This window comes from Hyperolius riggenbachi, chromosome 4, assembly GCF_040937935.1.
Source record: "Hyperolius riggenbachi isolate aHypRig1 chromosome 4, aHypRig1.pri, whole genome shotgun sequence".
NCBI classification, from domain to species: domain Eukaryota; kingdom Metazoa; phylum Chordata; class Amphibia; order Anura; family Hyperoliidae; genus Hyperolius; species Hyperolius riggenbachi.
The window spans coordinates 196,164,792-196,188,853 of NC_090649.1; the positions used below are offsets into that span (position 1 = coordinate 196,164,792).

The 24,062-nt window shown below is 41.6% G+C and overlaps 1 protein-coding gene across 3 annotated transcripts in view; it reads right to left on the reverse strand.

Moving 5' to 3' along the window:
* The window catches only part of OSTN (osteocrin), a 98,050-nt gene that overhangs the window by 27,626 nt on the left and 46,362 nt on the right, over positions 1-24,062 (reverse strand). The window contains exons 1-3 of one of the 3 annotated variants that reach the window (XM_068281193.1): positions 21,303-21,379; positions 18,118-18,204; positions 13,881-14,095 (exon numbers count right to left, since the gene is read on the reverse strand). In XM_068281193.1, the coding sequence (XP_068137294.1) occupies positions 13,881-14,095; positions 18,118-18,204 (302 nt within the window). In that variant the 5' untranslated portion in view covers positions 21,303-21,379. Of the gene's footprint in view, positions 1-13,880; positions 14,096-18,117; positions 18,205-21,242; positions 21,380-24,062 lie in introns of those variants that run through there. The other 2 variants (XM_068281190.1, XM_068281192.1) reach the window with 2 other exon arrangements.

Consider the following 24,062-nt stretch of genomic DNA (forward strand, 5'->3'; position numbering starts at 1 on the left):
AGGATCCAGTTGGGCCAGGATCCAGGTCTCAGGTAGTGGGGTGGAGACTTTGGATGAGAATTCCAAAGTCTTCTTCACTCAGAATGTCAAAGACTTGCCATGGTGGTACGGTAGTAGGCATATGCAAAGTCCAGTGGTCAATTGATGTTGTTGGTGTAATGCTGGCATGGATGGCAGACACCTTGTTTGTGAAGAAGGCAGAGAATTCTTCACACCTTTCCCTGGAGAATGTGGTTGGGGCTTTTAGGCAGGATGGATTGCAGAGTGATTCCACTGTGTGGAAGAGTTGAGCAGCTCTTTTGTTGGCTGTAGATATTTTGTGCGAGATGAAGTCTGATTAGGCTCTCTATGCTCCCTTGGAGGTGACCGCCTGAACCATAGGGAGCTGGAAGGGTGTGCTAGATGGGCAGTTTTTACAGAGCATAAAGACATCTCAGTTTGCCCAAAAAGTTATAGTGTAATAAACAACCAAAGTACTCATAATATAAATATTCAGTATTACACATACCTTATATAGAACCTACTTAGATTATTGGTGACATATCTTCCACAACACAAAAAAGAAAAGTCCTGATGTAATGTGTGGGACATGTATTGTGATGTACTGCACCGATTTTTTTTTAATATAGGTTTATCTTTTTGTACTTCTGTGGTGGTTTCCTATCCTCTGTTAGGTGTAATTGTAATTTTTAGAATAGCTTTGAGCTAGTTACATCTACTGCAATTAAAGATAGTATTTTCAACTACACACTGTAAAAATCCTGTTGAGTTTAAGGAGTGTTCCTTCAAAAGTATTTCTCTATTTAAAAGACACCTGAAGTGAGAGGGATATGGAGGCTGCCATATTTATTTATTTTTAACCAATACCAGTGGCCTGGCAGGATGCTAATCTTTCATGCATCAGCTGTGCCTGAATCAACCACCTGAAACAAGCATGCGACAAATCTAGTCAAACTTTAGTCAAATGAAGTTTGCAAGGTTTGCCGGCACACCAGCGGTTACAGCACACACTTTATTGTGCCAGTTTCCACAATTAAATCCAACAATTGTTTCAAAGCCCCGCAGGGTGCCCCTTTATCAAGGCATGTGGTTTTGGTAACCACATGCCTTGAAAACCACATGCCTTGATAAAAGGGGACCCTGTGTGGCCCACGAAACAATTGTTGGATTTCCTTGTGAAAACTGGCACATTTAAGTGTGTGCTGTAACCGCTGGTGTGCTGACAATACTTGCGAACTTTGTGTACACTGCGGCACTGCCTATGCCGCTTTGTCAAGCACCCAAAAGCAACTGACTTCATCCAGGAGTACTAAACTTTAGTCAAACATCTGATCTGTATGCTTGTTCAGGGTTTATGGCTGAAAACTGCAGGCATTCAAGCAAAGGGTCAGCAAGTCAGCCAGGCAAGTGCTATTGTTTAAAAGGAAATAAATATTGCAGCCTCCTTATCCCTTTGATGTCAGGTGTCTTTTATCTAGCATTTTCACTAATCTGTAAGAAATGTAAGGATTCTTTTACACTACAGCATTTACACACAAAAAAAAAATGTGCCTGTTATACATTTTTTTTCTTTTGCACACAAGTGCAATTTTTGTTTTTGCATTCTTCCTATTCATGACTATAAAAAGGAATCAAATAATTGATTCATAAGACCTATTTTATCTATACTTTCGAAAATATAACCTGCACCATCAGGAAAACTACCCCTCTTTTTGTTAAAATCTGGGACCCCCGGGCTGACTGGGCTGCACTCCATGTGTAATTTTGACCTTGCCTACTTTGATTATGTGCATTGTTCTGGAACCTATACGATCAGGGCAGGATTTACCATAAGGCACTGTAGGCACATGTCTACAGGTGCCTGATGATGTAAAGGCGGCTCACTCCCCTCCTCGAGCGTCTCCCTCCCTCGTTCCCTATGCAGAGTCCTGAGCAGAATGAAAATGAGAGTCACTCACCCAGCTCTCAGCATTCCACTGATGAGATCTCTCTTCAGCCAGGGGCACCTCTGCTACTTATTACTGAGGGTAACTCTGGCTTCCTAATGCTAAGGGACACCTGTAGCTACCTATGAAAGGCAAGGGAAGTAAGGGAGAAGTGACATCTGGGACAGCCAGCACATTTGCAGTGCAGTTCAAAAGGGGTCTGTAGGTCCATGCAGGGAAAACGAGGAGTTTATAGCCCTAACTCCCCTGTTCAAAATCCACAACTTACCTGGTCGTGGAATTTGATGCCCAGGAAGGCAGAGCTTAACGCTGTAGATCTGCCTCCATTTGCGTCAATCCACCGCGGATCTCCTCCTCTCCCTTGCCCCTCTCAGTGAAAGAAGACTGGGAGGGGCGTGGAGAGGCATCGATCAGCGTGGATTGATGCGACTAGAGGCAGGGCTACAGCTGAAAGCTCTGCCTCAATCAGGAAGCGCTGCCCCAACATTGCCCCGGGGATTTGTGGGTGATAGAACCCTTGTTCTGCTGCGGGATAGCGGCGTTTTAGGTCTTGCAATGATCCTTAAAAGAAATAAAAGGTAAAAACTGTTTTTTTATAGTGGCCTCAGTCTCTCTTTAATTTAGCATCTTTTCTTCCTTATGTGCCATAGTGACATTTTTATAGTAAGTACTTTATTTCCTGAAGAAACATGGCCACTATGGCCTCAATTCACTAAGCTTTATCAAACACTTTATGGAACGTTTGATAATTTACCTCATGAGTAAAATCTAATTTTGAATTCACTAAAGTGTTACAGATTTATTGAACATTTTATCGATAAAACATCATTATTTATACCCCTGCCAAATTTTGACTTAAAGGGATACTGTAGGGGGGTCGGGGGAAAATGAGTTGAACTTACCCGGGGCTTCTTATGGTCCCCCGCAGACATCCTGTGCCCGCGCAGCTACTCCCCAATGTTCCGGCCCCGCCTCCGGTTCACCTCTGGAATTTCAGACTTTAAAGTCTGAAAACCACTGCACCTGCGTTGCTGTGTCCTTGCTCCCCCTGATGTCACTAGGAGCGTACGCTGCAGGCACAGACCATACTGGGCCTGCGCAGTATGCTCCTGGTGACATCAGCGGGAGTGAGGACACGGCAATTCAGGCACAGTGGTTTTCAGACTTTAAAGTCTGAAATTCCAGAAGTGAACCTGAGGTGGGGCCGGAGCATCGGTGAGTGGCTGCGCGGGCACAGGATGTCTGTGGGGGACCATTAGTAGCCCCAGGTAACTTCAACTCATTTTCCCCCGACCCCCCTACAGTATCCCTTTAAAGTTACTTTTATTCAACCAGCAAGTAATCGTTTGACGGAAAATGACATAGGTGTCTCCCAAAAGATAATAAGATGACGTACAAGAGGCATTATTGTGGAAAAAACACATTTCTCAGCTTTTATCTACATTTGAGCAAAAAATGTCCAGTCCAAAATTACTTATACCCTTCTCAATAATCAATAGAAAAGTCTTTGTTAGCAATTAAAGAGACTCAGAAGTCTCCCTAAAATGAGTTTTTTATTTTAAAAACCTCATTAACATTATTGTCTCTCTTCAAATGTGTATATACATACACTATATACATACATATATATATATATATATATATATATATATATATATATATATATATATACACACACACACACACACACACACACGCAATATATATATATATATATATATATATATATATATATATATATATATTTATACATATATATATATATATATATATATATATATATATATATATATTCTATTGCTGTATAATTTTATATCCATAGGTTTATTATAATGTACGGTAACTAAAAGCAACTACACAGAATACAGTCATGTGGGTAACTGCTGCGATACTTAGAAGATATTTAAAGCATGTCTACATCTTTCCTCATTTATAAAACTGTTCACATTCTCCTTGATAATGCTGCATTTCAAGTTGGACACCATATCTAAAACTTGGTTTTTAGCTCCCTCTTGTGGCAAACATTTTTTACTACATATGTGAAATTCAGACATTCAAAAATCTAGCCTACACTGGTGGTATACAGTACTAGTCTGTATATGACCACAACAGGCAAATCTAACCAAAGATCAGGGAATATCAACCAGTGCCCTGCATTGCAGTGACATATCATGGAAGTAAGTGCCAACACTATGCAAGTTTAGGTTCTGCTTTGTGTAACAGAAAACTATGCAGATTATTTATTTTATTTCGCCCCCTCACTGATTCAATTCAATTCACTTTATTGTCATTGTGTAACACAACTAAATTACTTTTCATGACAACCCCACGGTGCATATAGGGAACATAGTGATAGTAACAAGGAAGAGAAGAAATTATACAAGTATTATACAGGTATTACAGATGTTTAAACAATTTGTACACAGTGTTAATTATTTCAGAGAGGATTAAGAGTTCATCAAGTTTATGGCGGATGGGAAAAAGCTGTTTTCCCATTGGTGCAGTGTTTCACCAGAGCTTGTATAAGAATGCTGCTGCTGAATCCTTTTTCAGCTGCATGAACTAATGTTGCACAGCAGGTGAATATACCTGCTTTATGTCTATCTATTCTTGTTGTGTTGCTTAGACCTGTGTCTCTATCTCTTGTGTTTTCTGTACTATTAGCCGATCCTCAGTCCCCTATAGTAGCTCCAGTTGCGTACGTTAAAAAGGGGCGCTGGGAAAAAAGGGCGCCGGATTTTTAACGATAAGCATGGATAACGTTTAAAAATGTATTGTACTGTATTTCGTTTAAAATTAATGTTTTATAAAGTTATAAATCATTAAATAATGTGCATTAAATCGGCAATTGTAAAAACGTTAATCTTTCGTTTAAATAGTGAAACGTATAATAACGTTTAAAAAAAAAATTACTAAGTAACCCTCCCTGTACCTACCCCTAACCCCTAGACCCCCCTGTTGATGCCTAAACCTAAGACCCCCCCTGTTGGTGCCTAAGTAACCCTCCCTGTACCTACCCCTAACCCCTAGACCCCCCTGTTAGTGCCTAAACCTAAGACCCCCCTGTTGGTGCCTAAACCTAAGACCCCCCTGTTGGTGCCTAAACCTAAGACCCCCCAGTTGGTGCCTAAACCTAAGACCCCCCTGTTGGTGCCTAACCCCTAGACCCCCCTGTTAGTGCCTAAACCTAAGACCCCCCTGTTGGTGCCTAAACCTAAGACCCCCCTGTTGGTGCCTAAACCTAAGACCCCCTGTTGGTGCCTAACCCTAAGACCCCCCTGTTGGTGCCTAAACCTAAGACCCCCCTGTTGGTGCCTAAACCTAAGACCCCCCTGTTGGTGCCTAAACCTAAGACCCCCCTGTTGGTGCCTAAACCTAAGACCCCCCTGTTGGTTTTTTCGTTTAAAAATAATGTAAAAAAAAAAAAAAAAAAAAAAAAAGGACTGTTTTTCGTTTCAAAATAATGTTTGAAATAAAATATTGTACTGTTTTTCGTTTAAAAATAATATTTAAAAATGTATAAATCATTAAATAATGTGTAATCATGAGAAGCAGTAATAAAACATTAAGTCTCCGGGCGCCGCTTTTAAAACGTTATTTTTCTCCGGCGCCCTTTTTTCCTATCGGGCGCCCATTAAACGATATTTATTATAGGAGTGAATGGCGGCGCCCGATTTGTCCACTAGCCTCAGGCGCCCGAATTTACTGTTACCGCTCCAGTTTGCATCAGAAGTTCCCACAAATATGTAACAATGAACCTTTTGCTTGTGGTTTGCAGCATTGGGTTTTCATTCATTAGTGACTGCTAAACAAAAATATTTGGAAAGGGCATTTTTTGAATATACTGCCCTTGTTGTCTCATGTTAAGGATCCTAAAGACAAAAACATAAATGAGGGAGAGAAGGAACATAGAAGGAGATTTTGACTCTTTGAGATTTCAGTTTTAATGGGATTTTACATTGACAGATGTCTACAAATTGTATAGTCTCTTTTCTGTTTGAATTTTGAGTCATTTTCATTTTTTAGACAGTTGCATCAGGTATTATTGTCAAGGGGGCAGTTTTATTGCAGGATTGTTGGTACCAATTGCAGAAGACATGGCATTACTGATAGTCACCAATGGAAAATGTTGAATAAGGTGCTGCTTAATGAGCAGAAAGATACTGTTAGGAAAGTGTGATCATTGCTCGGCCTACCACACTTTGCTTCCTGGGTAAAGACAAGGGACAGGAGATGTTCCAAGCTTTAAGAGTTGACTACTGCAGGGTTTAATTCACTCCACTGGCATGTGTACTTGCCTGAAAAAATTAAAGAGGATCTTGTTGTTTTTGACAAGTTTTTGTCCTGTTATAATGGCAGGACTTGATGGGGCAGTATTTTGTGTTAGATTCAGCTTTGTTACTCATTATGGATGCAGCTTGTTTTATTGTTTTTGAGCAGTCTGGGGAAAGAAACAGTGTGCTAACTGTAGTAGTAGCTGAGTAGTAATAGCTGTGATAACATATTACTGTTATTTCTCCAATAAGGGAATCCAGGAGTGCTGTTTGCCATTGAAGGTCAACTGATGTGAGAAGAATATGGAGGCTGCCATATTTATTTCCTGTTAAACAATACCAGTTGCCAGGCAGCCCTCCTGATCTATTTGGCTGCAGTAGTGTCCGAATAACACCAGAAACAAGCATGCAGCTAACCTTTGCAGACCTGACAATAATGTCAGAAACACCTGATCTCCTGCATGCTTGTTCAGGGTCTATGGCTAAAAGTATTAGAGGCAGAGGTTCAGCTGGGCAGCCAGGCAACTGGGATTGTTTAAAAGGAAATACATATGGTAGCCTCCATATACCTACAGGTATCACTTCAGTTGTCCTTTAACTGCTCGTCTCTCAAGTCACCTTAATGAAACCACTTCATCATTTAGTTTTAAATTGTTTGCAACGTAATATTTGGATAACAATAAACTATATACCAAGGGAAACAGAATGTCGTAGCTGTCTCTTTTTCTTGGCAGAAGATGTTGAAATGGTTTGACTTGAAACAGGTGAGTGTAGCACTCTTACATTTCTTACATTTTCTGTGGTAGCGTCTGTAGACTTGGTGAATATGTTCTTCATACATAAACCATTTGGGGCTTATTATGGTAAGTGGCTTATCAAATAGGAACATGTTACTTATGGAAAGGACTGACATTGTATCCCTGTCCAAAGATCTAATAAGTCAAGTTTGTTAATCTTTTAATTAACAAATTATGACACTAAGGGCTCATTCACATTGCGCTCCGCTCACGTTAGCGTTGTGGTTTTTTTTTTTTGTAGTGTTTTTTTTCCGGCGCTTGGGTTGGCGTTTCCGTTTCCGCTTTTCTAAGCGCTTTTCCCGAGCATTTTTTTCATTCACTTCCTGATTCAAGTCTGGAAGTGAACTCTTTGACCCCAAAAAGAATAAATACAATGTATTTATTCTTTAAAACGCGAACACAATCGCCCCACAAGGAGATTTTGTGAGCATTTAGCGCTCCTCCTATACCTTCCATTATAGCAAATTCGCCCCAAAAATGGTCCAGGCACCGCTTTGCTGAACGCACAGCGCACGAACCGCGCTGATATGAACCTTCTCATAGACATTCATTGCACCAGCATTTTGTGGGCGATTTAAAAAATCACCTGCGCTTGAAAAAAGGCTGAAGACGCCTCTAGTGTGAACGAGCCCTAAATGAAACTCACAAATAGCACATTTCTTGCTTTCACTGTAGAAAATTGGTGGGGTTTTTTTTCAGGTTTTTTTTCCTGCACCTTAGTAATAGAGCCCCTTAGTGATAGGCCCCTTAGTGATAGGCCTCATTTGCCTCACTGACAGACTACTAAGAGACAGCGCTCCTTAGTGACAGACCCTCACAATAACAGATCCCTATGCAACAGAGTCCCTTAGTGACATCCCCTTAGTTATAGACTGTTTAGTCTCAGATTACTTTTTAGTGATCCTCTTAATGACAGCACCATTGATGACAAACCTTTTAGCAACCCAATGATGACAAATTTGTATTGACTCTGCCTGTGCCTGCTGGTCTAGGCATCAGTGGTGAAGTAGTGCACCATGTAAATAACATCACAATTCTAGGTAAGTGCTAGTGTAGGGAACTGGTGTGGTGGCCACCCTGGATGTGAATACATGTAACTAGTCATCTGGTGTATATATCACTGTGCAACCATGGTGTGTTGCCTCTCCTGCTTCTTCCCAGCCAGTTACCACAGCCAGCCAGAGTCCACCTTCACCTTTCTCTCCCCAGCCAGCACCCTCAACCAGCCTCACCTCTTTCTCCCTAGCCAGCACCCTCAGCCAGCCCCACCTGTCTCACCCTAGCCACCACCCTCAACCAGCCTTACCTGTCTCACCCTAGCCAGCACCCTCAGCTAGCCTCACATGTCTCACCCTCGCCAGCACCCTCAGCCAGCCTCACCTGTTTCACCCTAGCCAGCACCCTCAGCCAGCCTCACCTGTCTCACCGTAGCCAGCACCCTAAGCCAGCCTCACCTGTTTCTCCCCAGCCACCACCCTCAACCAGCCTCACTTGTCTCTCCCTAGCCAGCACCCTCAGCCAGCCTCACCTGTCTCACCCTAGCCACCACCCTCACCAGCCTCACTTGTATCACCCTAGCCATCTCCCTCAGCCAGTCTCACTTGTCTCACCCTAGACAGCACCCTCAGCCAGCCTTACCCTAGCCAGCAACCTCAGCTAGCCTCACCTGTCTTCTCCCCAGCCACCACCCACAACCAGACTCACCTGTCTCACCCTAGACAGCACCCTCAGCCAGCCTCACCCTAGCCAGCAACCTCACCCAGCCTCACCTGTCTTCTCCCCAGCCACCACTCACAACCAGCCTCACCTGTCTCACCCTAGCCAGCACCCTAAGCCAGCCTCACCTGTCTCTCCCCAGCCACCACCCTCAACCAGCCTCACCTGTCTCACCCTAGCCAGCACCCTTGGACAGTCTCATCTGTCTCTCCCCAGCCAGCCTAACATGACGCTATCCGCTTAGCAACTTCACCAGCCTCTCACCAGCCAGCATCACACCACCCTCATCTGCTTCTCCCCACTCACCATCCTTACTTGCCTCACCCCCTGTCCGCACCTTCATCCAGCTTCACTTGCCTGGGGACTCAGCACCTTACCCAGCCTCTTTCCAGTAAGCACCTCAAGTCAGCTTCCACCCACCCTCACCTCCCTCTTTCCACTAAGCAATCTTACCTACCTCTCCCCAGTCTGCGCCCTCAGCCAGCCTTGCATCACCCTTACCTCCCATTGCCCACTCAGCACTTTCTCCTGCCTCTCCCCAGCCAGCACACTCAGACAGCCACACCCCACCCAGCACCCTCACCTACCTCTCCCCAGCAAGCCCCCTTAAGCCAGCCTCACCCCCACCCTCACTCAGCACCCTCAGACAATCTCACGCCACCCTCAACTACCTATCCCTACCCACCCAACACCCTCACCTACCTCTCTTCACCCAGCACCCTCATTTGCCTCTCCCCAGCTACCCAGCACCCTCACCTTCCTCTTCCCACCTAACCAGCACCCTCACCCACCTGTGCTGCAGCACACTTGAGGAGTGAGCTCAGCTTCAGGCAGCAGAGCTGCACTGTGGGCTTCATCAAGTAATATGACTTTGCTGCCCGGAGCTCTCTTCTCAATTTTGCTGAAGCCCGTCTGACACCTGGAGTCTCTGCATTCCATCTCAAATTAGAGTGGGGAGGTAATGATGATAGCAAGGTAGACATGCAGCTCTGCTGCCTGGAGCTTCCTTCTCACTTGGTGTCGAAGAAGGTGCTCAGTCTCTTCTGCATGTCATTCCACGCCCTCTCTCCGTGTCAACCATATTTCTTCTTTGGGAGACACAAGAGTGCAGTGTTTGTGTTGCCTTGCCCTCCACTGGCAGTTCTCCTTCTCCCTACAGCAGTCAAAACAGGCAGCTCACAGGCAGTTGGAAATATAGAAAAGGCGCTCAGCTGACCTTAAAGTTAAGTAAGTACTGTACATAATGGTGCCTCCCTGATTGTAATCTCATCAACCTCACAGTGTGGAAGGCAAGAAATTGGGGTACCGCTGAAGTTTGAGCACCATCATTAAATAACTCCATAATAATTATATCATATATAAACATGCAAACATGCAAAGAAAACAATAGGGCACTATAGGACTACAGTTGTATTGGGGCTACTAGAGAAATGGGCCAAAATATAAAAAATAAAATAAAAAAGGAACTAATACTGTTTTGAACCAACACAAAACAAGCTAAACAAAGGACACTAAAGCAGACTCAGCATAAGTCAAATGCAAGATGCCAACATACTAAAACTTTGCCAAATGATACCTTTTGAAGAACAAGCTGCATAAAAAAGTCTAAGTAGCAAACTTTACTTAGTGCCATCAGCATCGCTAGAGCGTTTGATCTTGGGCACCGCCCACAAACTTGTTGCCATGGTGCCGCGGATCAATTATGGCCAGAGCGCCCCGTGAGCCTCCCGCCCAGGTTTGCACTCTTCTCTTCTGGCCTCAGACCTCAGATTGCGGTGACTCAGCCCGCCCTTCACTCCCTCCCTCCCCCCTCCCCCGTCCTCCGCATGCCTGCCAGCACATTTACAACACCGGCTTACCTATGCCTGGATTCCAGCGTAGACGTGGAGCGCACAGCTGCAGACTTCTCTGCGGTGCGCACAAGCATTCCATCTTGGTACCCCGGGGTGCCCCGGATCTCCCAGGAATCTAGAAACCCCCCTGCTTAATGCCCAGTCTTATGACATTTCATGGTGTTCTCCTTTTATAGTCATGTGTAAGAACAATGTCAAAATGGGTAATACCTGTAAAAATACCCAAAACATTGTTACATTTCTCTATGGAAACAAACGGAATCTTTATTACGCATCAGGAGAAATCTTAGTACTAGAAAGTCACTTGACATTTAAGTAGAAATGTTTAATTCGTGCATTAAATATAGCAAAGAATAAATGTTTCCGAAAGGTAAGAACCCTTAAATATCTAATTTATAACCCCAATAAAATTCTATTAACCAAAGCCGTGGATAAGTTAGGCAGTGATCTGAAATAAATGCATAAAACAGTAGCTGAAGAATTTCCGCAGAAGCAGAAACATGATGCCGCCAAACAGGTATGCAAGCCTTTGCTCACATCATAAATTAGAAAGAAAACAGGTGTGCTAAGTAAGGATCTTCCGTCATCCTGGAAAAAGTCACTAGCAGAATAGACTGTACATGACATCTGGTGAGCAACACAGAGTGGTGCACTGAACACATGAAATACATTTCAAAAACCTACTTTTCATCTCTTTTATGGCGAGGACAGTTTGATCTCTCAAGCTATGAGGTCATGATGTTCTACAGCAAATTTAGCTGTTCTTTTATCTTCTGTGGATTTTTGTCTGAACAGAGGAGGAAAGCACATCTGGGAAACTACATGCATGTGTTTGTTAAACAGTTATTATAATAATTTGTCTCTATTGTATGGAGACATGTGGCACAGGGTCATTTCAGAACAGAAGTCACATTCACTAATCTTTGTTTTTTTATCTTTGTGCTGGCCACACAGCGGCAGATTTATCTCATCTGATCTGGATATATGTCAGAAGAACAACATTTAGCTTTAGGGATGGTCGGAAATGCCTACTTTCGATTCTGACGTAATTCTACATTCCATGAAGTGTCTTTCTAATTTCCATTAAAAAAAAACAAACATTTTTTGCTATTTTTATCAATAAATTTAGTTAATTAAAAAAACTTTTTGTGGAATCCTCTATATTTTGTGGATGGATGGTATTATGTGTAGTCTGCATTTCTGACTGGCAACTGTGGTACACTTCAGAATTCTCTGATTTGCTTAGTACTTTTGGGTCTTGCGATTGGCTCAAAAAATTTAAGTCTTGGTACTTGGTATTCTGTGAAATTCCAATTTCTGTGGTACAATACTGATTCTCTGATTGGTCCAATGCTTCCAAGTGTTGTGATTGGCCTAAAAATTCAGAATCTCAGTATAGCTTTATTCCATGGAATTCCAATTCCCCATTTCCTCTGCGGTGAGCCGATTTGCCGAACAGAAACTTGGAAATTGCAATTCAGCAAAATTTAGAAGCACATTCCTATTTAGCAGGTGATTTCTGAAGGAAATATGGGAGGAAGAGCGAGAGCATTTCACTGTGACTTTAACCACCTTAGCGGTATGGACAAGCTCAGCTCGTCCATTACCGCCAGAGGGTGCCGCTCAGGCCCTGCTGGGCCGATTTTGATGAAATAAAGAGCAGCACACGCAGCCGGCACTTTGCCAGCCGCGTGTGCTGCCCGATCGCCGCCGCTCTGCGGCGATCTGCCGCGAGCAGCGGCGAAAGAGGGTCCCCCCAGCCACCTGAGCCCTGCGCAGCCGGAACAAATAGTTCCGGCCAGCGCTAAGGGCTGGATCGGAGGCAGCTGACGTCAGGACGTCGGCTGACGTCCATGACGTCACTCCGCTCATCGCCATGGCGACGAAGTAAGCAAAACACGGAAGGCCGCTCATTGCGGCCTTCCGTGTTACTTTTGGCCGCCGGAGGCGATCAGAAGAACGCCTCCGGAGCGCCCTCTAGTGGGCTTTCATGCAGCCAACTTTCAGTTGGCTGCATGAAATAGTTTTTTTTTTATTTAAAAAAAAACCTCTTGCAGCCGCCCTGGCGATCTTAATAGAACGCCAGGGTGGTTTGCAGTCAGCTACACAGTGCATAGTAAAGTTTAATTTCCCATGTACTTTAGTAAACACTGCACACCGGGGCATAACTAGAAATCACTACCCTCTCCCCCTGTAAAACTTTAGATGGGCCCCCCCCCCCCGCTGTCTGCACAGGTAAACTGAGAACCAATGTTATTCAATCGGCTAGTGCACACTTGAATGTATTTTCTCCATACAGTTAAAATCAGACAGCAGTGAAGCACTGCAAACATTTTCTCTATCAATGACATAAGCTGCTGTGATAAAACGTGCATATTTTCACACATGCAGACACCCATGGTGTGCAGAAAACGCATACAGAAAACCAACAGACAAGTGTGCTTCCAGCCTTTGTATGATTTTTTTATCAGTGGCTGAGCAGATGCAGTCATTAGAACAACTTTGCAGAGAGCAGGAAGCTTTGTTTCTCCTTGCCCTTAGTTGTCATTGTCTCAGGATGAGTCCCCCTGTGGCTTCTGGGCCCCCCTGCGGCTGCATCACTTGCATGGTCTACTGTTACGCCCCTGATGCACAGTTTGTACATCTGTTTGATTTGTTGAAAATGTTCCAGTATTATTATTTTTTTATTATTATTATTTTGAAATGAGCTAGAGCTTCTGTGTGGCTCTTACAGCTGCATTCCCATGTGGAAGACTTTTCCTAACATCCTGTCCTAACAGGAAGTGGGCAGAGACAGAGCTACCAACAGTTATACAAATAAAACTTTTTTTTTTTGCTTAGTGGCTTTAGTGGTTGAGGCTGCACCACTCTTCTGAATGGACTAACCCCAAAACTCTATGCTGATTGCCAAAATATTTCTACAAGCTGTTTTACGTCAAGGTCCTCTGTGTGTGTGTACCTCAAAAACATATTGACTTGGACATATTATATTGACTTGGAACTTGTTCACTTGATGGGCATCATTAAGAATATTTTATTGGAATTATTATAAAATTAACTTATCTGGGACTTTTCAAATCCATCTCCTAAGAAGTCACCTAATTGGCTAACAACAGTCACAGATTTTTTTTTTGTTTGGATAGATTTGCTTTCACTTCCTGTTATGTCTCTAGGAAGGAACTAGGGAAAAATCTGCTAAAAAGTAAAAAAAAAATGATGTGCATAGTGCTTTATGACTTGTTAGGCTATTGTGAATAGGTATTAAATCACTATTTAATAAGAAAACTGACTGACCTTTGCTTTCCTTTTATGTCACTGGAACCTGATGATATCCTGTCTAGTGGGGATCCAAACCCAGGGAAGCTTCTCTTCTTTTTTGTCTCAATCACATCATTTTCAAGAGATACAAGCTCATCTAAAAGAAAGAGCTTAGCGGCCAGATCTGCTGATTTCTCTTCATTTAATACTGATCGCTGTCCGACATCCAATACAATCGGAGAGTCAAATCTCTGTAATATAAAACACAGCATGGTGGATAGTGAAAGAAACTAGACTTTTTTATGCTATTTTGAAGTCTGTAGATGGAATGTATTACGTCCTTGACCAAATCAGTTAATTTGGGTACATAGTTCTTTCATTAAATTACGTGCTGCCATAGAGCACAATGTAAATTTATGTCTATGGTGGTGCTGCTTGAGTTGATAGAGGTGAGCTATTATATAGTCAAACTTCACTATGGTCACAGCAGATGGGGGCAGGGTGTAATTAGCACTGGGGTTTAGTAATTATGTAGCCAAACTCGGTGGCAGAGTTAGAGCCAGTTCACAGTGCTTAGTTGTATTGCAGAATGCATGTCAACTCACTGCCCATACAGTTCTATGGGGATGTTCACAATACTGTGTTGTAACTGATCATGTTATTCTAACTTGCTGCATGCAGGCTTTGTATTAATGTCTATGTACAGGCTCCATTGCAGCTCATGCTTATTTTAACATGTGCATTATGCAATTGACCACTGTGAATCCAGCCTGAGGCTATTATAGTATAGTTCTGCGCTACTACGTACTCCTGTTATGGAACTACTGTGCCTGCGAAGAACACTCCAGACCACATGTGCGTGATTGACAGCGTCGCTCACGAAGGCGCAGTAGAGGACGATCTGGCGAGGTTGTGAAGCCCACCAGGGTGGAATTTGATTGCTCCATTTTCCCACTGCATAAGTTTGCATACATCATTTAGATAATCCTAGATCAAATCAGAATAGTGTGCATCTTATTGACCATCCCAACACTAGAGGAAAGAAGACCCAGAATACATAGATACATAACTGAGGAAAGCCACCAAAAGTGGTCACATCTAAACCTGCTTCATAACAGGAGTACTCCTTATATAAAATAACCTGTTACATTGAAATTATCCCTCGCGTAAGAAATTCATCTACATACACGGATAATTAATTCCCCTTAATTTATTTGCTTCAGTTTATCAGTAATAAAAACTTTTCAACCAAAAGAAGATACAAATAAACTATTGGGTATCTTTGCACCTAGTAAAACTCTAGTTCCTTTGGTTGAGGTCATAATGCAATGGGCACATCTAGCATCAGAGAGATTTTGTTGGATATCTTTTTCCCACCTTAATAAGAAGCCCGGGACAAACTGGTGCCAGAGCGGGATTAATAAATGATATGCATAAGATAATAATCCACCTTTCAAGGGATTGTTTATACACCACGATTCAAAATGTGTGTAAAATAAATCAGTGGATGCATGTCTTCATTTTTCCAAAAAGTGGAAAACCTGTATAACACCTTAAAGTGAACTTCCAGACTAAAAATCTACTCAGCAGCACTGAAAAGGCTTGGTGGTTCTTTACAGTTTCACAGCATCAGAACTTTGTTTTTCTTACATAAGCCTTATTTTTAGCTGCACAAAAGCTTACGCTCCGCCCCATCAAACAAAAACTGCCCAGGCTTTTTTCCCTGATGCTGTGCAAAGCATGATGGGATTTATTATGTTGTTGTTCACGTTGCCTAGCAACTGGGAGGGGTGATCAGCACACAGGACAGTTGGAACTGTGTCTCATGCTCCCTGTCACCTTCTTTCAACCAAAAAGATGGCTGCCCTCATGAAATCAAACATTTGCCTGTTCTTTTAAAACAAGGTGGGTAAGAGATTATATTACCCATCTATTTTAATTAACATAACTAATGTAACTTAATGACAGTATGTTTGTTTAGGCTGAAATTCCTCTCTAACATTTTTAAGGGCGAGGGAATACATCATGTTGCTGCATAAAGAGGTTGCGGGAGACAATCCTAGAGGATCTAACAAAGTGACCCACAGTAGTAAAGACCAGAGCTGTCCACCACCCATAGACTCTACAATCCAGACCTGGAGGGAAATCCAGATTAGAAATTAAGATAGTTAGACCACATTGTCTAAATTGTAAACCCTACGAAAATGTAATCGTTTTCTAGAGTCTCAGTGAATGAGTGGTTTATGGAGATAGGGTGCAGGTTTGAGAGATGTTTCCCAAGTTAGAATAGAAAAATCTAGGAGCCATAAAAGTGGAAGCTTTAATCCTTGGGCATTTGCAGGCGCAAATAATTAGAAAACATTGTTTCTGAAAGCTGCTTACTATTGATGGCTACAGGAAGGACCCTAAAATAATAGAGAAGTCGAGGAAGTAATATAATTTTTACTGCAGAGATGCAGCCTGTAAATAAGAGCAGGGATATATTCTATGTTTGCAAGTCTTGGGATAATTTATATAAAGTATCATACCCACGTCACGATTTTTTGCATGATTCTTCAGATGACACGCAATTTTTTGAGCAACGAGCAATTCGTTCTGTGATCTCGTGATGTGGGTACATGTGCATGATTACACGAACAATGTTTTGTGACATGCTTTGATTACGACCATTATGACGGAACGGATCAGATCTTTAAGACCCTCAACAACTCCCATGCAAAGCACCGCAATCGTTTAACTTCTCACTCATGTCCATCATGTGCCGTCGCATGTTCCATTGGGTTAGTAGATGGATCGGGGAACACTCTTTATTGGGTGGTGACGTTGTGAGGATTGCTGATGCATCTTCAGGTGTGTATTCAGCTTAACAGTGTGCGGTAATGTATAGGTCTTTAGGGTTTTTGGACAACTTAACACCCAGATAATTAATATATTTTGGCTAGCATTGGACACCAGTCACCAGGAGATTTAGCCAAGGCTCTGCTCACATTCTCAGACATATTAAAGAGACTCCGTAACAAAAATTGCATCCTGTTTTTTATCATTCTACAAGTTCCAAAAGCTATTCTAATGTGTTCTGGCTTACTGCAGCACTTTATACTATCACTGTCTCTGTAATAAATCAATGTATCTTTCCCTTGTCAGACTTGTCAGCCTGTGTCTGGAAGGCTGCCAAGTTCTTCAGTGTTGTGGTTCTGCTATGCACTCCCCCCTCTGGGGGGAAAGAAACACACAAATGATCTCTTGAGATTCAAAAGGAATGCTGTATACAGCCTGCTTGTGTATGGATGTATTTTCTATGTGTGGACATACTGTACATCAACCTACTTCCTGTTTTGGTGGCCATTTTGTTTGTTTATAAACAAACTTTTTAAAACTGTTTTTAACCACTTTTAATGCGGCGGGGAGCGGCGAAATTGTGACAGAGGGTAATAGGAGATGTCCCCTAACGCACTGGTATGTTTACTTTTGTGCGATTTTAACAATACAGATTCTCTTTAAGAGTCATTAGTTTTATTTTATCTAGGTTCAATTTGAGGTCTTAGAGTGTAATAAAGAGGAGAAGGGTCGTGTGAGAGCTTCTCAATGTCAAAATGATATCATCTACAAAAAGAGCACGTTTATATGTATCCTTTTCTATTTCAAGGCCCAAAATATCAGTATCTGATCATATGGCATTAACAAGTGGCTCAATTAAAAGGTCAAAAATCCCTGGAGACAAGGGGAAACCTTGCCTAGTCCCTCTCCGTACATGAAAATGTTGCCTCTAAGTAGCATGTCATTTTAAATAGGAGCTAGGGTTCGGTTATATACAGAATGCCATAAAAAACCACTGCTGATGCCATATTTGGGTAGTATTTCAAACATGTAGGGCCAGCCGATAACATCATATGCCTTCTCCATGTCCAATGAAGGCAGAGACGCCCTAAGTTTATGGGAGAAGGCATAATGTTGTATGTTTAGGATTTTTTGTATGTTATAATCTGTTACTATAGTAACTATGTTAATTACCATAGTAGCGGCCACTCTAGTGAAGTATCATGGTCATGATACTTCACAGCAGTGGCCGGCATTTAAAGGAATGCACGTTGCTATGTAATTAACGTGTGTAACTAAGGAAGGCACGTTATGCTGCAAGAGCGAATGTAGGGTGCAGCCTTGAATTTAGAGTGTGGTGCTGTCATGGAGCTTGCGCGGCTATAGCAGCGCTGCTTCATGAATCAGCCCCAAAGAGCCTAAATAGAAAGATATTCTTCAGTACTTACTGCCCTACCTCTGTAGAAGCCTTCGTGAAGCCAATCCACTGTAGTAGAGTTAAAGCGAGGAAGAGGTTGACACTCACATTACTCCAGTCCAGCATCTGTAAAGAAAATGAGCAGTCCATCACACACTTGCTTTATAATATATCTCATTAATGTCCTCCTCACTGGTACTATAGTTTAAGTCAGTATTAATACACTCTATTACAAGCTATGTGAACGTTCAATTGAATTTGATATACTGTAAAGTGTACCTGTAGGGAAACAGAGCACCTAGGGGGTGCTTATCTTGGGATGGGGAAGCCTCTGTATTCTAAAGAGGCTTCCCTTGTCCTCCTTCACAGCCCCATTCCAGACCCCGGAACCCCAAAAAAGAGCTTGTGGACCTTTGTTGGCAACTCGTGAAGACACACTAGCACTGTCCCACTTTTTCTTTGGAAAAAGCCGTGCCGAATCGTTTCCACGCTAAGGTGCAGACGCGAGCAACTTGTGCTGTAGCAGGGACCCAATGAGGTTTGGCTATTTCCGATGGAGCCTGAGCAGGATGGTGCTAGTGCGCGGACGCAAGGAAGCCATTCTTCTGGGGTCCCAGTGCTGGAACGGGTTGATGTATATGGACGGGGAAAGTCTCTTTAGGATCCAGGGGCTTTTCTCTCTTCCAAAAGAAGTATACAATTTCTTCCTTTAAGTAAGTCACAGGTTTAGTTTAATTAAACATAGATCAATGAAAAACAAACAATTTAAACCCAAAGTGGTCATAACAAACACCCTTACGTTCCCACGCATACTGCAGCAAGATTCGGTTAACAGTTTGTGCATAATGCTAAAAGATAAGAAATTCACTTCCTGCCTTAATTCCATGAACAGCATATATTCAGAGTTTCCAATACATCAGAAACATTGAGTTACCAATGCTTAGGTATTTAACATTTTAATCATTATTTATGTCATCTGATTCTGTTGAATGTGCCTTGCTTGCATACATAACAGAACATTGAGCTTGATTCACTAAAATGCGGTAACCGTACTGCACACAAGCATTACAGGTTAAAAGGGGCGGCGCACATGCTGCATGCGGTCCTATCTGTGTAGCGTGTGCTCTGAAGTCATGCGCTTTCATTCTAATTGGTGCGCAATAGTGGTGTAGCACGCCTGCAATACTTCATTAGTGGGGCCGTTATTACATAGTAGGGTAGAAGTGTAAGTTAATTTAAAGAGGACAGCATCATATTATTAAATTTTTCTAAAAAGGTATCTTTTAATGTTTTGATGAGTAAGGCTGACTAAGATATATTACATTCCTAAAAAAGCCACAAGTGTTGGTTATGTAGAGATCATGAATTTGTTTTTGCAAAAAAAAAAAAAAAAAATCATTTTGTCTGCTCTCAAAATGTATACTATAGTAGATATATTTCCAACAGGTCCTATCTGACTTCCGTACAAGTTTCCAATCGATTATCCATAGAAGTGAATGGAAAATCGATTGGAAAATAAATTGGAAATCAAATGGGACCTGTTGAAAATAGTCGATCTGACAGTAAATCTCAGAAAATTGCATTGTGTGTTACTACCTAGCATTAGAGCCACTGAATCTACAATTTCCATTTTGTGCCACATGGTACCTAATCAACTTAAAGGACGCGTCGTTAGAAGTAGTATAACTTCTGCAGGGCTACCCTGATAATGATGAAGGTAATTACTGACTAATCAGACTTTTTTAATACTAAATGCGATAATGGTTAGAATTATAAAAGGGAGGTTGCCATGCCCTTTATGCTGCCACCTCGGATTGACCTCGTACTTACTGCTATGACCATGTTAATTTTCATAAAATCATTATTGGACATATACAATACATTTCCAGTACAGTGGTCAGAAACATAACATAAGCAACTTTGTAACTAGTTCTATGAAATGCCATGTACAAGAGGGCTCTGTTTAGGTTTTGTGCGTCTGATTCTTACAACTCAGGCTCCCATTCCTCCTACAATGGAGCATCCATGAATAGTGTTGAATTATGCCTGTTTGCATGTGGAAGTATAAAGAGGCTCTATCGCCTCTTCAATAACCACATCCTGATTATTTGGATGTGAGGATGTAAAAATAAACGAGCTGCCTAAATACACACATTTAAAATGGCTTAATGTGCTTGCTTGGGTTTATTCATCCAAAAGACTGAAATTCTAAAAATAGCATATGGTATACTAACAAAAATAAACCCTAGCACCTGCCTTACAAAAGACACTTGATTAAGCGGTTGAAATTAAACGTGTGCAGAGTTTGAAAGGTGTATCATTTGCTGTCTCCAGTTTCCTCACCCTGGCGCCCAAAACAAAATGCTGAGGTTAAAGGTGATTTAGGGGGAAATATATTTTTAGATTCCAAGGTTATTTTGGCACTTTTTGGGGGAGATCCTGGCTGCTGACCTCTCCTGACTCCTGCAATGTGAGAAAATCTAAGAGCTTTCCATTCCGCAATTCTAATGGGCAGCATCTAGTTTCCATTACAGAAAATGATCTGCTTAGCATGTACTGGTCAGGCAAACAACCTGGAGAAGAAGAGAAGGAAACTAAAAAAATGTAGATTGTGTATATAAAACAGGAACACTTACATAGACTGATTAGACATACAAATATTCTAAGACTGTGAAGAAATCAAGAGTGGTGTGCACAGTACTCTAATCACAACTAGCTAAATAATTAATACTTTGATGAACTTAGATTTGTCTGAACAATGAAATGTGGTTGCAAATTAATTGTTGTAAATTGTTGCCCTGTGTCTGTTATTCAAACAGCCAGTCACTTGCGCATGCATGGTTCAGTGTTTAGCAGGGAGCTTATGTCAACCGGAGTGATGAAGCACTACTTCAGCCGAAGTAGCCAAATTACCGGAGCTGCCAGCAGGACTGCAGAAGGGACCCAGAGGATGCCGGAAAACCTTGCAGGCTACAGGGGGCTGGAGGAAGCCCCAGGTAAGTGCAGATTTTAATTTTATACCTCTGCTTGGGGTCCCTTTAACCTACTACTCGCAAAACAATAGAGCTAGCTAATTCTTAGCAAAAAAATCTTAAAGGGGCACTATGGCGAAAAATTGTAAAATTTAAAATATGTGCAAACACAAACAAATAAGAAGTACCTACGTTTTTTTTCAGAGTAAAATGAGCCATCAATTACTTTTCTCCTATGTTGCTGTCACTTACAGTAGGTAGTAGAAATCTGACAGAAGCAACAGGTTTTGGACTAGTTCATCTCTTCATGGGGAGATTCTCAGGGATTTATTTAATTTTAAAAGCACTTAGTGAATGGCAGTTGCTCTGTCCAACTGCCAAAAAACTGTGTAGCGAGCAGGGAAGCTGACCAGCATCATTGTTTAAATCCTTTTTAAGGAATATCTTTATAAAGAATAAAAGCCTTGCTGAGAATCCCCTATGAAGAGATAGACTAGTCCAAAACCTGTCGCTTCTGTCAGATTGCACATATTTTCAAATTTTTTTTTTTCTGTAGACAGAGGCGCTCACTTCTGCATCTAGACCCATTGAGTTATACTCCTGTTTGCCTGATGAAGCAGGACCACACCTGCGAAACGCGTTGCACTAAGTGGAGTTAAATAAAACGTTTTTTTGTATTGATATATTGTGACTCAATTGAGTTCTATATTTTTGAGGGAGGTAAGTCCACCTGAACATCCCCCTCTTTTAGACGGTTTTTAAACATTTTTATTCTACTCTGGCGCCTCTGTACACCAAGCCTTGCTGAAATCTTGATTCCACCCTCGGTGGAGGGGTGCTACCCCGTTTCCTATCTACAGAGAGCGACATCTTAATAACCTGAGTGGGGTCAGGTTCTAATACTCCCCACCTGCATTTGAAGTGGTTGCCTATGGGTAACCCATGTTTGTGAGTATATCTTAATATTTTGCTTTAAACCACAACCAACTTAACAATACTACACCATATTGGGCTCTCGATTTCTCTTTGTTCTTCCAAGCACATATTTTCAATTTTACAGTTGTTCGCCATAGTGCCCCTTTAAGCGTAGACAGGCCAAGCAAAGAATTGCAAAATTAATTAACCCTTATAATAAAAAAGTTCTTTCCAACCCAAAGGACATGCTTTCAGCGCCTATTACGGTTCGCTGTATTATTTTAAAAAGGTTTCCCTAACAGTTATAACCTACTAGCGCTGATATAAACCAATTTCTAAGAGCCAATCCATTGACTGAGGGGTTCACTATTGACAACCTTACTCACAAAATCAGTCTTTACGCCGATTACATAATCATTACCCTTTCCAATCATATTGATTCTTTGTCCCACACTTGGTCAGTTCTGCAAGATTTTTCAGCTGTATCATACTACAAAATACATGAGAGTAAATTTCTACTCCTGGGATTACAAATTGGCAAACAAATAAAAAAACAACATATCCAGATGTTTCCCATTCCAGTTGGCTCCCATACCTATGCCCTATTTAGGAATTCAGATCCCTACTAGATCCATTGTCATCTATGCCTCTAGCGAGGGAAGACGTCCAAAATATAAAATAAACGTGTGAACTATCTTGGTTACGAAAGGTCTTAACCTTCAAAATGCGAACACTTCCAAAAAATCATGTACATGTTTAGGACAATCAACATCCCTCTCCATAAAAGTTTATTTTCAGAACTGCAAAAAGTGATCTCCAAATTTATAAGTAAACATAAATGACATGGGCCGTTATCCAATTAACTTTTTCACTCGATTTTTCTCCAAAGAAACAATTTTTCATCTTATATACCGTAACAATAATTTTTTAGTATGTCACAATTGAAAAGTACTAAAAAAATAGGTAAAAAATTAATACCAAACTTATTTTGAGTATTTTCTTCCACGGTGGGAGCTTTAAAGGTATTTTATTGAAAAGGTTTGAAAATATCTCCTTGAAGAAAACTGTGAATAGGAAATGGCCCACAGAGTTTCCTATGTCACCATGACAACACCTAACCAAAATTGTGGCATTGGTGTACGCTGTTTACACTTTTATTATTTAACATCCATTTTAGACATTTCAAAAGCTTGGTGGACTCATTCCCAGGATTAACTGTGGCTAACAATAGAAACTAACATTTTAGACAGAGACACTAGAAACATCATCGGCCAAACTATGATGAAGCTCCCAACACCTGACATGAGATACCCTAACATCCAGGCCTAAAAAACGTATAAATAAGTAACCCCGAGCCTTCCCACCGGTTCCATTGTCTCAGATTTAAACCTCAACAATTGGCATGCCAAAGGCCTAGAATATTTGAATAAACTTTTCTCGCAAGAGCAACTTCTACCATTTCAGACCCTTAAAGATCAATATGATCTCCCAACATCTTAGTTATTCTCATATCTTAGGATAAGGAATGCAACCAGAATTCATAAACTAATCATCCTGCTGTACCCCATTGTATTCTCACCTTCCTCAAAATCCTCACTACTTGTGTCTCAATGTGGTATCAAAAAATTCTTCCCCACACAGCCTCCTCTCTACATAAATATTGATTAACCTGGTCAAATGATTTACATATCAAATAACACAATCCCAGATAGCTTCGGCCTCAAATTATATCTGCACATTTTCCAAGTGTATTAATCAATTAGAGACCTTCCATAAAATATTGTTAAAACTGTATTACACTCCAAGGTGAACTTGCTACTTTATCTACTGCACTGCACAATCCAACCTTTGCTGGAGGTGTCGCCAACAGATAGGTACCGTACTGTACTTATTCTGGGATAGCCACTACATCCTACTCTACTGGGACTACACTTCTACTGCGACCAATACTATCAACCATTTTAAATTAGAACCTCAACTAGCACTTCTTCTTATTGGGCTAGAAACATATTTCTAATTACTCAGCTACTATGTACAGCCATAAATCTTATACTGTAGCTTGCTTTCAGGGCATTGACCCCCCACACCACACACACA